The sequence below is a fragment of the Megalops cyprinoides genome, chromosome 17 (assembly GCF_013368585.1).
Source record: "Megalops cyprinoides isolate fMegCyp1 chromosome 17, fMegCyp1.pri, whole genome shotgun sequence".
NCBI lineage: Eukaryota > Metazoa > Chordata > Actinopteri > Elopiformes > Megalopidae > Megalops > Megalops cyprinoides.
This window is the reverse complement of record NC_050599.1, coordinates 22364026-22378852: the sequence shown is the minus strand read 5'-3', so window position 1 is coordinate 22378852 and position 14827 is coordinate 22364026. Positions and strand designations below refer to the sequence as shown.

Here is a 14827-nt window from a genome sequence, read left to right as displayed (position 1 = left end):
CCTGAGTGCCTCCCAATCCCTTGATGCTGTTCTTGAGCCCTGGCTCCGATTACCGTCACACGCGGTGCTGGAAAATCAATCAATAAATAATACTCTCCCTGGGCCCAGCCAATCAGACGATTGGCTCTGTTTTAACACTGCGTTCCTCTCGTTGTGTCACCCTCCCCCCGCGGTCACCCAAGCCTCGTTACCTGATGCAGCCTGGTTCTCCGCTGTGTGAATAATTCAGCAGTGGACCTGCGACGCCCCCTCCCTGCAAGGGCCGGAATGTCACACTGTCACACCCAGGACAGCTGCTGCATGGCTCTGAGATGTCTGTGGGTTCATTGGGTCGCTTTTGCCAGGGGTCCGTCATCTTCACCTGATGGCAGATATAACCAGAGATACAGACAGATATAAACCCGTCAAACATGACATCTTGAAGTTGGGCAGCTTGAAAGAAAGGAGAACACCCCAACAAAGAGGGAAGACTACGGTGTTTATGATTACAGTTAAAATGAGATGAATCCGCTTTTATCATATATCATATTCAGAAGTTCTGGAACAGCACACTGGTATTCTGCAGCCCTACTGATCATGTGACTGTCACCCGGATTGGTTAGAAAGCCAGCCTGAAAGCCCATATGAAGAGACTTCCGTGTGCTTACCAGGTTACCATAGGGGGATCTTTAGTTGAAGAAAGATCAGTATAGCATTCCAGTAGAGGCAAAGCTTAGATTTCCTGCGCAGCTGAGAGAGGGCATTGATTACTATCGGCTGCAGTCAGTGGGGCCATAGCTCCGCGTCCTTTAGGACAAGGCTGCCCATTGTTAACACTGTAATATCCCCCAGCATGTTCCTACACACCCCCGCCCTGTCCTGACCTCTCTCCCTCCATCTCTCTCCTCAGCTGTCCTCCTCCCTCTCTCAACCCCTCTCTCACTCTCTGTCTCTCTGCACTTCTATATGTCTCTCTCTTGCTTTTTCCTCTGTCCTTTTATATGTCTCTCGCTTTGCAGAGCTCTTTCTCTGTCAGCGTCTCTCTCTCTCTCTATTGCTTCTTATCTCTCTTTCTCTCTGTCTCTCTCCTCTATCTGTCTTATATCCTTTTCCACCCCGCAGGTTTGATTTATTCATCTGAAATCAGCTCATGTACTGCAGTGTGGATGTGCAGTGAAAGGAGGCCTGCCATAAAAGCAGCCTTATTGCGGTCCATCTGAGGCGGCCCCTCCCCTTCCTCTGCACTAAATCCGAGGCCGCGGAACAATGCCGCTTTGTCCCGCTGACTTTCCGCACAAAGGCCATTGTTCCCGCTCGGTGCTGGAAAACTGCATTTTCTTCTTAATTAATTTGTTTCTATACACTGACGGTCCGTTCAAATGAACTGGAGGAAGCAATTAAGTTGCGTTAAGGACGCGTATAAACGGGTTAGGGAAACGTTTGCCTTGAAGATATTCTTCCTGTGAGGAAATGCTGTGCGGTAGCGTCAGCTACCGGCTCGGTGTCCGGCGGGGTCACGTGACTCTGCGGCGCTTCCTGCAGACGAGCGGGGAGAAAGTGAGCAAGCTGAGCCTGGTGGACCTGGCAGGGAGCGAACGAGCCGCCAAGACCGGCGCCGCAGGGGAGAGGCTGAAGGAGGGCAGCAACATCAACAAGTTAGTGAGCCCTGTGGCCGCTGTGTCATGCCGTGCCGGCGCCCCTCACACTCCCTCTAACACAGCATAATGGTGCTCCTGACACCCTTACACTGACTAAACCCGTGCCCCAATGCATACCTTCACTCTACACTAGTGCCCCAACGCATACCTTCACTACACTAGAGCCCCTGTCACTTACTGTCACTCTACACTAGTGTCCTTAACACATACCTTAACCCCTAACGCATTTCTTCACCGTACACTAGTGCTCCTCTCACATACCTTCAGTCTGTACTAGTTCCCTTAACACACCCCTTCACTGTACGCCAGTGTCCCTTATACATACCTATTCTGTACACAACTGTTCTTAAAGCCTACTTACTCTCTACACTAGCGCCCCTAACACGTACCTTCACAGATAAAGCAGGCTGGTACCCCTGATACATGTTCAGTGTGCTTTCTGTGGCAGTGTGTAGGTGTCTGTGTGATGGCGTGTTCGTCTGTCAGTGTGTGTGTGTGAGTAGCAGGGTGTGACCGTGCTCGCTCTCCCCATACAGGTCTCTTACCACCCTGGGCCTGGTGATCTCGGCGCTGGCGGACCAGGGCGCGGGGAAGAACAAGAGCAAATTCGTGCCCTACAGAGACTCGGTGCTCACCTGGCTGCTCAAGGTGAGGCCTGCGTCACTGCGGTCGTCCTGACACACCCATCATTTCCAACATGGACAGCACCTGTTCTCCGTGTACTTAGTAAAACAAACCCCACTGTCGAGTGGTCAGGGATACACTGGCTTTTCCCAGTGCCTGTACAAACACATCACATTTGCACTGAAATTCAGTCAGTAGCCATCACAGGTTACCTAGAACTTGTAACGGCTTTGTCATCGTATTGGGAAAATGTCAAGTAATGTTACCAATTATGAGTAAATAAAGCTTTATTGTATTTGAACATGTGTTCACTGTGTGTGAAATGACTGGAAAGGAAGTGTCTGCTGAATGTGCCATGTGACACATTGCGTGCTTGTAAACCGTAAACAGCCGAGAAATGCACTTGGTCTCTTGCGGTTTGGTGTCAGTGGCCTAGTTTGAATAAGTCACCGTTAACATCCAGACCAGATGACTCCTCTCTTTAATACTCTGTGTACAAATCAATTTGTGTTGGAAAAATTGGCTTTCAGCAGCTGTATTGTTTTAGAATGGGGAGGTAGTGCTGTAAATGTGAACTTGGAGAAATGCTCACAAGGCAGATGCAAAGGTAAGTGTAATTGATATGTGCCCAAAATAAGTTGAGGCCTCCTTTAAGGCAGGCAGTGGTGCCACCTGACTGCAGATCAGCGTTCATCTGTGCTTGTGACGCATCGTTACCATATCAAAGCTACTTATACTTCAAAGCCACTTATTTTTATCGCTGCCGTCCTTCCCCTCCCTCTCTCTGCGGCTCCTCGCCCGCTGTCCCACGCTGCCTCGCTCCTCCTTTCAGCCTCTTTGAGGAATGAAAGTGCTCGAGTGGTATGTGGAAAGGCTGTGGTGCCAGTTGAATTGTGGCATTTGAAAATGTCTCTCCTTCAGGCCGACCCTAACCCCCCTCCCTTTGAGGTTGCCCCTCTCCCCTCTTCTTATAGATGGCCCTGTGGCTTTGGCAAAGGAAAATGTCCTTTCTCTATGGAGGGGACCCCTATTCCTTTCCAGAGGTGGCCCTCTCTCCCTCTCAGAAATGGCAGTCTACCTCTTGGTGGTAGCAGTCTCTGTACATTACATACATTATTGGCATTTAGCAGACACTCTTATCCAGAGCGGCTTACATCAGTTACAGGCTTTTACAGTGTTATACATTTATATACCTGGATATTTACTGAGGCAATTGGGCTAAGTACCTTGCCCAAGGGTACAGTAGCAGTGCCCGTATGGGGAATCTAACCGGCAACCTTTCGGTTATGAGTCCTGCTCCTTAACCAATGTGCTACACTGCCGCCCCAGTCTTCCTTGCGGAGATGACCCTCTCAGAGGTGTCCCTCTCAGAGGTGATCCTTTCTCTGTCTCAGGGGTGACCATGTTTACTCGCCCCCCTGTTGGAGGTGACCCCGTCTCTGCCTCAGGGGATGACCCTGTCCCCTCCTCCCCTCTGCTCCTCCAGGACAGCCTGGGAGGGAACAGCCGGACCGCCATGGTGGCGACGGTGAGCCCGGCGGCCGACAACTACGACGAGACCCTGTCCACCCTGCGCTACGCTGACCGCGCCAAGAGCATCGTCAACCACGCGGTGGTCAACGAGGACCCCAACGCCAGGATCATCCGGGAGCTGCGGGAGGAGGTGGAGAAGCTCAGGGACCAGCTGACTGAGGCTGAGGTAGAGCACTAACACATCAGACTGTGCCAGCTGTACTGCCACCCTGAGGCCTGGATGGATCACTGCAACAGCAGCACCTTTTCCGCTTCTTACATTTAACAAATACATCATAAGATGTGATTTTAGCTTTTCTGTCCAGTTCTGCACATCCAGTTATATCCATCTACCATACGCAACCTGTCTACTGATGGTATATGTTGTCAAGTCGTAGGCCTTTATACTTGCATGCTTATTTTTAAAGTTTAGTTTGTCTCAGAAGGAAGCTGTTAAGGGTGGTTACTCTCAGAAAGCCACAAACCTCCTTTGTGGTTGCCTGCTTGTGATTACACTGCTGTTGGGATGTGGTGGTGATGTAAGAGTCGTGTTGCTCCCCCAGTCCATGAAGGCCCCAGAGCTGAAGGAGAGGCTGGAGGAGTCTGAGAAGCTGATCCAGGAGATGACCGTCACCTGGGAGGAGAAGCTGAGGAAGACCGAGGAGATCGCACAGGTCACTGTCACACCATCACTGCGACACACGCATGCGTGCGTGCACAGACAGAACTGTCAGCCACGGTGCTGCAGGGGTTAAATGTATGTGAAGTGCTTGGGAAGGGCTGCTGGGAAAAATGAGCCTCAATCTTTGGTGACGTTCCCTCCTTCAGGGGAGACAGAAGCAGCTGGAGAGTCTGGGCATCTCCCTGCAGTCATCCGGCATCCGGGTCGGAGAAGACAAGTGCTTCCTGGTCAACCTGAACGCTGACCCCGCCCTCAATGAGCTGCTGGTGTACTACTTAAAGGTACAGCGCCTATAAATTGATAAATAAATGGAATTCCTGCCTGTCTGTTTTCAGAAGTTTGGTTTTGATTAAAAGCAACTTTGATTTCTGGTACTTGGTTAGACCAGTGCAACTGTAAGCCCTCTGACAAAGCTGCCAAAAGCCAAATTTGCTTGATGTGTGCATGGAAATTTAGAATCTGTGCCATCCTTGGTCTAGGCTAGACAGGTGACTTTAAAGCAGACTAATATAGTAGTATTCTGGATATGCTGCCACAAGGGAGAGGTGTACAGGGATTGCCTGCTTTGCAAAACAAACTATGCAACATAAGGCAAATTATTCTGGAACAGTCAGCACTTGTGTGTGTGCATAAGGAGATGGGCTTGAAGTTTTCTATGAAATTGAAACTGTAGTGTAAGATGAAATGTTAAACCTTTCCGCTTTTATGTTTAAAAACACATGAACAGGACATCATAGAATAGCTTCTAAATGATGCATGGTTAATTTGAAGTTGTCATCAATAGGTCATTATAAGACCTGGCTTCAGCTTTGGATTGCCAGTGAAAATGCTTATGCAACATTTGCCTAGACTAGAATAGTGAATTAAAGCCATCAGATACGTAGCAGGAATCTGGTAAGTCTCTTTTAATGGGTCCAGATTTATTCATGTGAACTCAACTAAAATTTGTCAGATGTTGTCGTGGTGATATGCGATGAAAGCGGAATGTTCTGGAACGTCCCGGGCGGTGATGTCATTGCGCTCTGTCCTGCAGGAGCACACGCTGGTGGGCGCGGCCGACTCCCAGGACATCCAGCTGTGTGGGATGGGCATTCAGGCAGAGCACTGCGTCATCGACATCACTGCAGAGGGCATTGTGATCCTCACCCCCCACCGCAACTCCCGGTAATCACATGTGCCCGCTCACAGATACACACACACACACACACACACACACACACACACACACACACATACACACATTCACACGCACATGCACACATACACACACACACAGACACACACGCACATGCACACATACACACACACACATACACACACACACAGACACACACAAACATGCACACACACACGTGTAGACACACATGCACACATACATATGTACATGCACACACATACAGACTCACACACACATATATACACACACACACACACACACACACACACACACACACGCACACACACATGCACATGCAGACACGTACAGACACACATGCACACATACATATGTACATGCACACACATACAGACACACACATACATACACACATTCACACGCACATGCACACATACACACACACACAGACACACACGCACATGCACACATACACACACACACAGACACACACGTGCAGACACACATGCACACATACATATGTACATGCACACACATACAGACTCACACACACATATATACACACACACACACACACACACACACACACACGCACATGCACATGCAGACACATACAAACGTGCATGCACACACACACACATGCACATGCAGACACGTACAGACACACATGCACACATACATATGTACATGCACACACATACAGACACACACATACACATGCACATACATACAGACTCGCAGACACACACATTCTCACATATTCAGAGGCAGAGAGATGCGCTCACACACACAGTTAAACAGACACAGAGACACACAGTCACATATTCACAGGCTCAGACAGCGCTCCATTGTTGCCCTGCCTATTGTCCTCATTGTGACGAGCCGACTGAAAGAGCCGCAGTTCTCACCCCGCCGTCTGTCCCCCTGCAGCACGTGTGTCAACGGCTCTCCAGTCACAAGCCCGGTGCAGCTTCACCATGGCGACCGCATCCTCTGGGGCAACAACCACTTCTTCAGGTCCGCACTGCAGCGAGACTCGCGGGGGGGTCGTCACAGTTGCAGCACATGTCTGCACACGTCTGCATTCAGCCAGTCGCATTCCTGCACTGAATTTACAAACTGAGACATACAGATGTTTGGATGATACATCAACAGCATAGACTTTTAGCGAGTCTCTTATATAATATGCCATCTGTTATATATATATGCAGTGTGGGGTAGTGATAAGAAACAGGTCTTGTAACCTAAGGGTTGCCAATTTGATTCCTGGCTGGGGCACAGCTGTTTTATCCTTGGGAAAGGTACTCAACCTGAATTGCTACAGTAAATATTCGGCTGTGTAAATGTATCACATATGAAAATTACGAGCTGTATAAGTGACTGAAATGTAATGTAACGCAACAAAACACTGACCATAAAGTACTGAGACCCCCCCCCCCCCCCCCAAAATCCATCCCTCCCTCTCTCTCTCCACGCCTCTCCCACAGGATCAACCTGCCCAAGCGGCGCTCGCGGGGCGGGGCCGAGGAGGAGGAGGGCGGGGCCGGGGCGATGAAGGGCAGCAGCAGCAGCGAGCAGCTGGACGCTGACGGGGACACGGCCAGCGAGGTGTCCAGCGAGGTCAGCTTCAGCTACGAGTTCGCCCAGACCGAGGTCATGATGAAGGCACTGGGGAACAACGGTGAGCGGGGCGGGGCGGGGCGGGGGAGGGGCGGGGAACGTAATCCTGCCATCCAGCCAATCACACAACACCCCTTACAAACACAGTGTGGCGTAGGGGTAAGGGGCAAGACTCGGGAGCCAAAGGCCGCTAGTTAGCTTCCCAGGTGAGGGTCTGCTATTATACCCTTATTCAAGATGCTTACTTCAAATTGCAAAAAATATCCAGCTGTATTACTGGATGGTATTTGGGGTTTTTAAGTTGCATTAGGTAAGGACGTCCCCTAAACAAATAGATAGGAGGTAGTAGTAGTAGTAGATGGATGGATGGATGGATGGATACATACATAGATAGATAGATAAACAGTGCTATTCATTTTGAGATGAACCACAGTGTTTAACGCTGGTGTGTGCTGATGTGTGCGAACAGTACTTACCCCAAACAGGACTAAATATCCAGTTGTATAAATGGCTGGGCTATTCAAGTTGCTCTGGGTAGGGTGTCTACTATGCAATTGGGTAACAATGCTATTCATTGTGAACACAAACTATGCTGATATGTGCAAAGAACAGTATTTACCCTAAATTTAATAAATATCTAGCTGTGTAAATGGATGTTAGTGCTCTATGTAAGTTTCTCTGGGTAAGGGTGTCTGCTAAGCATATGGGTAACAGCATGAGCTGTGCTGGTATGTGTGAAGAGCAGCAGTGTACCTGTCTGTATTTAAATGCTGAAATGCGTCTGGGCCTCGTCTCAGACCCCATGCAGGCGGTGCTGCAGAGCCTGGAGCGGCAGCACGAGGAGGAGAAGCGCACGGCCCTGGAGCGCCAGCGGCTGATGTACGAGCAGGAGCTGCAGCAGCTGCGCAGGCGGCTGACCTCGGACAAGCAGACGCTGCAGTCGCCGCAGGCGTCCCAGCAGCAGTACCGCAGCATGGAGCGGCTGAGCCTGGGCGGGGCCTCGGCGGTGGCGGTGGGGGCGTCGCCCGGCACCCAGAACCGCCTGCGGCAGTGGAGCGAGGAGAGGTGAGCGGGCGCGGCCGATCGCGGCGTTAGCGATGACGAGGGGAGCGTGGTGGCTGCCAGCGGATGTAACTGTCATGTCAGTGGAATTTCAGATTTCAGATTAACGGCAATAGTGATTCTGAGAGACCATAGAGACCGATGAAGTTTTTTGCTCTCACGATAAGAACAACAATCAGGGGGATGCTATAATAAGCAGTGGACCCAAAGCTGTGCTGTAGCAGCTGAAGGAACTGTGTTAGTGTTTGTGGTTGTGATGGTGTCATCAGTGCTGATACTTTTCCCCCCGTCTGTCTCTGCCTCTGTCTGCGCGTGTCTATGTGTGTGTGTGCGCACGCGTGTGTGTGTGTGTGCGCGCGCGTGTCACAGGGAGGCCGTGGTGACCCGCAGCCTGCGGAAGCTGAGGGAGCAGATCGTCAGGGCCAACCTGCTGGTGCAGGAGGCCAGCTTCATCGCCGAGGAGATGGACAAGAGGACTGAGTACCGCGTCACCCTGCAGATCCCCGCTGCCAACCTCAACGCCAACAAGAAGGTGGGTCACTGTCCGCGCAGACCTGGGACTGTGTCTGTGTGTGCCTGTGAGTGAGTGTGCCTGTGTGTGAGAGAGTGTATGTGTTTGCAGAGTTTAGATTTTGGTGGGATGTGGGCGTGTTTGTTTGACTGTTTTTTGCTGAGTGTGTGCGTGTGCGTGTGCGTGCGTGTGCGTGTGCGTGCGTGTGCGTGCGTGTGCGTGCGTGTGCGTGCGTGTGTGTGTACGTGTGTGTGTGTGTGTGTGCGTGCGTGAGTGAGTGAGCGTATGTGTTTGCGTAGTTTATATTTTGGTAGGATGTGGGTGTTTGTTTGACTGTTTTTTGCTGAGTGTGTGTGTGTGTGTGTGTGTGTGTGTGTGTGTGAGAGTGTGTGCGTGCGTGTGCACATGTGTGTGTGTGTGTGAGAGCGCGTGCGTGCATGTGTGTGTATCGTGCTCGGTGTGATCCCCCGCGTCCTCTCCCGGCAGCGTGACGCGGTGCTGAGCGAGCCGGCCGTGCAGGTGCGGAGGAAAGGCAAGGGCAAGCAGATCTGGGCCCTGGAGAAGATGGAGAACCGGCTGGTGGACATGAGGGAGCTCTACCAGGAGTGGAAAGACTACGACGAGGACAACCCCGTGAGTACAGGCCACCTCCGCCCGGCCCGCGCTCTTCACAGGCACACCAGCTCGGTGCAAAAGCTTATCTGCGGGGCTCTGCGATAAGCAGCTCCTTGGAACTTCAGCCAGTTTAGAAAGATGGGCCTTTTTATGGGAATATTCAAAAAGAACGTAATATTGAACCCTTTTTCTCAAATTTCCAGTCGGTCAGATTCAGACTTTATTAAACTGATAATTCTCTTCCCTTTTTGACACAAGCCATACATGGAAAACTGTCAAATCACGCATCATGTGGGTCTCTAGGGTTACACTCACACGGTCATGTGATTATGCCTTAATGTCTTACGTGAAAATGTTTCTGTGGGACTGTCTTGCTTGTCCGAAGCAAGCTCTGAAGAGCTGGACTCCTACAGGTCATAGCAACTGATTTCTCCCTCGTGTGAATTAGTGGTTTGTGTTATTATAATTGGGAATTAAGTGAAAACAGCTGAATGGCCTGTGGTGTTTCGACACCTACAGCAAGGTCAGTACAAACTGACCATCAGGCTTTAAAGGAGTGATTGCCTATCATCAGCCTGATTAGCCGGGCCAGTTTAGTTAATATTCTCACCAAAGGAAGTCGATAAGGGCTCTTAACCGGTGATAATGTGGTCATGAGTCCAAATGCTTGGACTGAACATTTACTCACTGAAATTGATGCTCGTGGTAAATTCTTAGTGTGGGGAGTACCATGGTGTTACTGAGTGGTTCATGAATTAAATTAGGGTGTCTGTCCTGTCTATCGTTGCAGTTGATGCGATCCTACTTTAAGAGGGCGGACCCCTTTTTCGATGAGCAGGAGAACCACAGTCTGATCGGGGTGGCGAACGTCTTCCTCTCCTGCCTCTTCTACGACGTGAAGCTGCAGTACGCAGTGCCCATCATCAACCAGAAGGGGGAGGTAGGGAGACAGTTTGTGTGCTGCTATGCGAGGGGCATCGGTTTGCTGTAAATCATTAGACAGGATAAGAGAGAGAGCCGGGTGCGCAGGTGGTCATGCGTACTTTGCTCGCTCCGGTGGGGTTGTCACGCCGATGTCACGGCGAGGTCATGTCCCCCGTCAGGTGGCGGGACGGCTGCACGTGGAGGTGGTGCGGGTGAGCGGCGGGTTCGAGGACGGCGTGGCCGGAGGGGAGGAGCCGGAGGCGGTCCCAGAGGGAGAGATGCAGGAGCGCAAGCTGGTCTGCATGGTGAGCCCCGCCCCCCTCCTTTATGACATCACAGGTCACCTCCTCATCCTCCCGCAGGGATAGGCTGTCTGCGAGGGACAGGGGGCGGAGCAGTTTGATGGCTTTTCCAGTTCACATTTTGACCACCCAGAGTGCATCACAATGTCACTGCTATGACTTTGCAGTACAAATGTCCTGTATGACCTCTCGCACACGGGACTCACACATTGATAATTAACAGCACACACGGGTTTAGTTGTGATTACTTGTTTTCTCCTAGTTATCCACATGCAGTACCAGTCAAAAGTTTGAACACATGTATTCACAGAATGGTTTTTATATCTACTGTTTACCACATTTTAGAATAATAGTAAAGACAGCAAAACTATGAAATAACACAAATGGAATTATGCACTGACTAAAAAACAAATCAAATCATACAACAAATCAATCATATTTTAAGAGTCTTTAAAGTAGCCAAAAAATATATTTTTAAACTTTAAATGCTTGGAAAGAAATTCATACGTAGGCATCAACTTCACTATTTATATTTCTCTAAGAGAAATTTCAAACATTTAATCTTTGGTCCAAATGCATTTGAATGCATGTTTCCCATTATCTTAATCAGGTGTGTCCAAACCTTTGACTTTGCTGCTGAATGCCGATGTGTCTCATTATTTCATTTTCTGACCCCGGTCACAGATTAAGATCCTGCAGGCGACCGGGCTGCCCCAGTACCTGTCCAACTTCGTGTTCTGCCAGTACTCCTTCTGGGACCAGGTGGAGCCCATCATCGTGGCCCCGGAGGTGGACCCCTCGGCCTCCTCCCCCAGCAGCAAGGACCCGCAGTGCATGGTGGTGTTCGACAGCTGCAAGGTGAGCCGGGCCGTTGGGCGGGGTTAGACTAACGGCCAGTTTCTCATGTCCCTCAGGGACTCATCTTTTTCTGTGCTGCCACAATCTAACTAGGAAAAATTGTAAAGAGGAAATCATTTGTTTTTTTTGCTAAATTGCCTCAGTTTATTTGCTTGTGACTGTTATTTGTTTATGAGTCTTATTAACAAGTATCGTACGCTCACGTATATACGTGGGTTTGTAGATTTTGGATCTTGCGCTGTTTCTTATTTTGTGAAGCCCTCATCTTGGTTGAGACCTTTTCACTGTGCTGTGGTTTCAGGAGCTCACCTCGACCGTGTCGGAGGACTTCATCGAGTATCTGACCGAAGGCGCGCTGGCCATCGAGGTGTACGGCCACAAGCAGTCGGACGCCCGCAGGAACCAGGCCCTGTGGGACCTGGGCATCATCCAGGCCAAGACGCGCACCTTGCGGGACAGGTACGACCAGTGACTCTACGGTTACTGAGTAACTGTGACTCGGTTCAGTCACAGTTACCCGGTTCAGTCACAGTCTGTTATGCATTGAATTCGTGGATACATGCGCCGCTTATCCCTAGTTACAGAGAATCAGGGGAACAGCATTGCATTGTGCTGCCATCCCACACACGGCTTGACACAAAGGGGCAGGCTGAAATGCAGAGTTTCCCATTGTGTGGAATGGAGCCTGCAGAACCGGGGCCCTCTGCTGCCCCCTGCGGGCGGAGCGGAGTGTGACGGTGCCGGTGCTGTCTGCAGGTGGAGCGAGGTGACCCGCAAACTGGAGTTGTGGGTGCAGGTGCTGGAGCTGAATGAGATCGGAGAGTTCATCCCCGTGGAGGTGGTGCCGGCCCGGGATGTCCGAACCGGGGGCATCTTCCAGCTCAGACAGGTGAGGCACTGCATGTGTGAGTGAGTGAGATGCTCATGTTCATGATGTTGTTGAACTTGTATGGTGTCTTTTTTTCTGTTTTTGTCTTTGGCAATGCAAGAAGCAACTTGTCGTGCCAGTAAGCCAGTCTAAATCGAACTGAACTGAAAATTGAGTGAGAATGAGTGAGAAAGTGAGAGTGAGTGTCTGCTTTATTGCCTCCCTGGACTCAGGGTCACCCAGCTGAAATGGTTAACCTGCCCTTTAAATATTCAGCACTCAAACCCTTCAGCAGACCCCTCTGTGGTGAGGTGCCACGGTCACTAATGGCCTCTGTGTCCCTCCAGTTGTAAGTAATGTGCGTGTCTCTGAGCTTTAAACACGTGACCCCCTGTGCTCTCTCTCAGGGCCAATCCAGGCGTGTGCAGGTGGAGGTGCGCTCTGTGCAGGACTCGGGCACCATGCCCCTCATTGCCGAGTCTGTGCTGTCCGTATCCATTGGCAACGTGGTGATCCGCCAGGCACGGCCGACCAAAGGCAGCGAGTCGCATCAGGTAGGCCACGACTGTCCTCTGATGTAGTCTTATGGGTACCTATTACTGAACTAACACGGTCCATTTCACAACAGCCTTGTTGTATGCACTTCTCATTTCAAAGAAGTAATTACACTCCCTCTATTTTTCCCCGCATTGTAGCTATCTGGTCCTCTTTTTTTGCGAATAAATCAACCAAGCTCAAACATGTCTGTCTCTTTATTTGAAGGTGGAAGATGATGACATGGACAGCTACCAGGTAACTTCACTGTTCTCACATGTATTATTGTATGTTAATGATGTTCTTAGACATGTTGTTGCCTGCATGTCTGAGATAATATAATTGTTTCTTGGATTTAATTCCGCCCTCTGTTTGTGACTGATTCTGCATTGGCGTCTCCACTCACCCTGTTATGTAACAACTTAATGCTGCGTGCGAATTGAGCACCAGAGGGCAGTTCAGTGAGCGTCTCGCTGTGGTTAGCGGTTGGAAGGGTAACAGATGGCTGGCGGTTTCTGCCCCTCAGGAGCGGGATCTGGAGCGGCTTCGGCGGCAGTGGCTGACGGCCCTGACGAAGAGACAGGAGTACCTGGACCAGCACCTGCAGAAGCTGGTCAGCAAGACAGGTGAGGTAGAGCGGAGCGGTCCGATTCGTCGGCCTCTCCGCGTCTGACTGGGAGAGATCGCTGCGCTTCAGACAGAATGGGTGCGTATGGCCCAGTAATCCCCCCCCCCTCTCTCTCCGTCCACAGACAAGTCGGAGGACGACATGGAGCGCGAGTCCCAGCTGCTGGAGTGGCGTCTGACTCTGACGGAGGAGCGCAATGCTGTGATGGTGCCCTCTGCCGGCAGCGGCATTCCTGGAGCCCCTGCCGAGTGGTGAGTGCAGCCCTGGAGACCCGTCCTGTTTGTGCTAAAGTGCGCATCTGAGTGTGCGCTTTCTATGTGCCTGAGTGTACTCTTCCTTTGTAACCGAGCGTACCCCAGCGCACATGAGCACGTGTGTTTCCCTCTCTGGGTGGCATACGGCTGTGCTTGTCATCTGTTTACATGCGACTCCTCCTTAGTTTGTGAACAAGTGGAGTTTAAACTTTACATTAAGACTTCCCCAGAGCTCTGTGTGCTTTGCATTGATGGATAGTAAAACTAGCAGTCTCCTGAAGTCTCACACAGGTGTGTTCACAAGCTTGCTCATATTCCTCCAGGATCCCTGTTCCTGGAATGGAGACTCACATCCCGGTTCTCTTCCTGGACCTCAGTGGTACGTTTCGTTTGCCAGACGTTTTTATCTCGGTCATGTGACAGGGGTGAGAATGGGTTCAGATTGGCTCAGTCAAGGAGAAGTGGTCACACACCCCACTGTTCTCGGAAAAACAGAGAGTGGCCTTAATATAAACAAATGAAGTTAAATGTTCTTGGAGGTATTTAACAGTTGGCAAAGTGTATTTGCCCAGCTCATTAACTTGATGCCATTTATTGTCAGGTCTTGAAACATCAGTGTGCTTAACGTCAATGTCAGTCTCTCAGAAAATTAGGCTAGCTCACTGGCTTGACATTAAGCCCACCGCCTAAAATCACTGACTGCTAATGGCTGCCAAGTGCGTCTGTAATTCCATCCACTAAGTAGTGCAATTTCACAGGAATCTGGCTGCTGCAGCAATAAAAACAGCCTTGAAATGTTATGCTTATCCTTGAGATCTTTGAAGTAGTCGCAGAGCATTCAAATCTGGCCCTATGCCGTGATGGAGGGTGCTCTGGTCTCAAACTCAGAGCTCTCGCTCAGCATGTGGTCTATGGGCCTCTCCAAACTCACAGCTGTCGCCCGATGTATGTTCTATGGGCCTCTCCAAACTCACAGCTCTCGCCCGGTGCCTGTTCTATGGGCCTCTCCAAACTCACAGCCCCTGCCCGGTGCCTGTTCTATGGGCCTCTTCAAACTCACA

General features: G+C 50.6%; 1 protein-coding gene across 3 annotated transcripts in view; it reads left to right on the top strand.

Annotated features, from left to right (window-relative positions):
• The window catches only part of kif13bb (kinesin family member 13Bb), a 46959-nt gene that overhangs the window by 20395 nt on the left and 11737 nt on the right, over positions 1 to 14827 (top strand). For all 3 annotated transcript variants that reach the window (XM_036549432.1, XM_036549431.1, XM_036549433.1), the window contains 21 exons: positions 1522 to 1634; positions 2174 to 2285; positions 3748 to 3960; positions 4337 to 4447; positions 4602 to 4736; positions 5489 to 5619; positions 6521 to 6607; positions 7078 to 7271; positions 8008 to 8275; positions 8642 to 8804; positions 9270 to 9416; positions 10189 to 10338; positions 10502 to 10627; positions 11309 to 11482; positions 11784 to 11941; positions 12239 to 12371; positions 12758 to 12904; positions 13113 to 13142; positions 13411 to 13510; positions 13637 to 13763; positions 14090 to 14145. In XM_036549432.1, the coding sequence (XP_036405325.1) occupies positions 1522 to 1634; positions 2174 to 2285; positions 3748 to 3960; positions 4337 to 4447; positions 4602 to 4736; positions 5489 to 5619; positions 6521 to 6607; positions 7078 to 7271; positions 8008 to 8275; positions 8642 to 8804; positions 9270 to 9416; positions 10189 to 10338; positions 10502 to 10627; positions 11309 to 11482; positions 11784 to 11941; positions 12239 to 12371; positions 12758 to 12904; positions 13113 to 13142; positions 13411 to 13510; positions 13637 to 13763; positions 14090 to 14145 (2875 nt within the window). The remainder of the gene's footprint in view (positions 1 to 1521; positions 1635 to 2173; positions 2286 to 3747; positions 3961 to 4336; positions 4448 to 4601; positions 4737 to 5488; positions 5620 to 6520; positions 6608 to 7077; positions 7272 to 8007; positions 8276 to 8641; positions 8805 to 9269; positions 9417 to 10188; positions 10339 to 10501; positions 10628 to 11308; positions 11483 to 11783; positions 11942 to 12238; positions 12372 to 12757; positions 12905 to 13112; positions 13143 to 13410; positions 13511 to 13636; positions 13764 to 14089; positions 14146 to 14827) is intronic.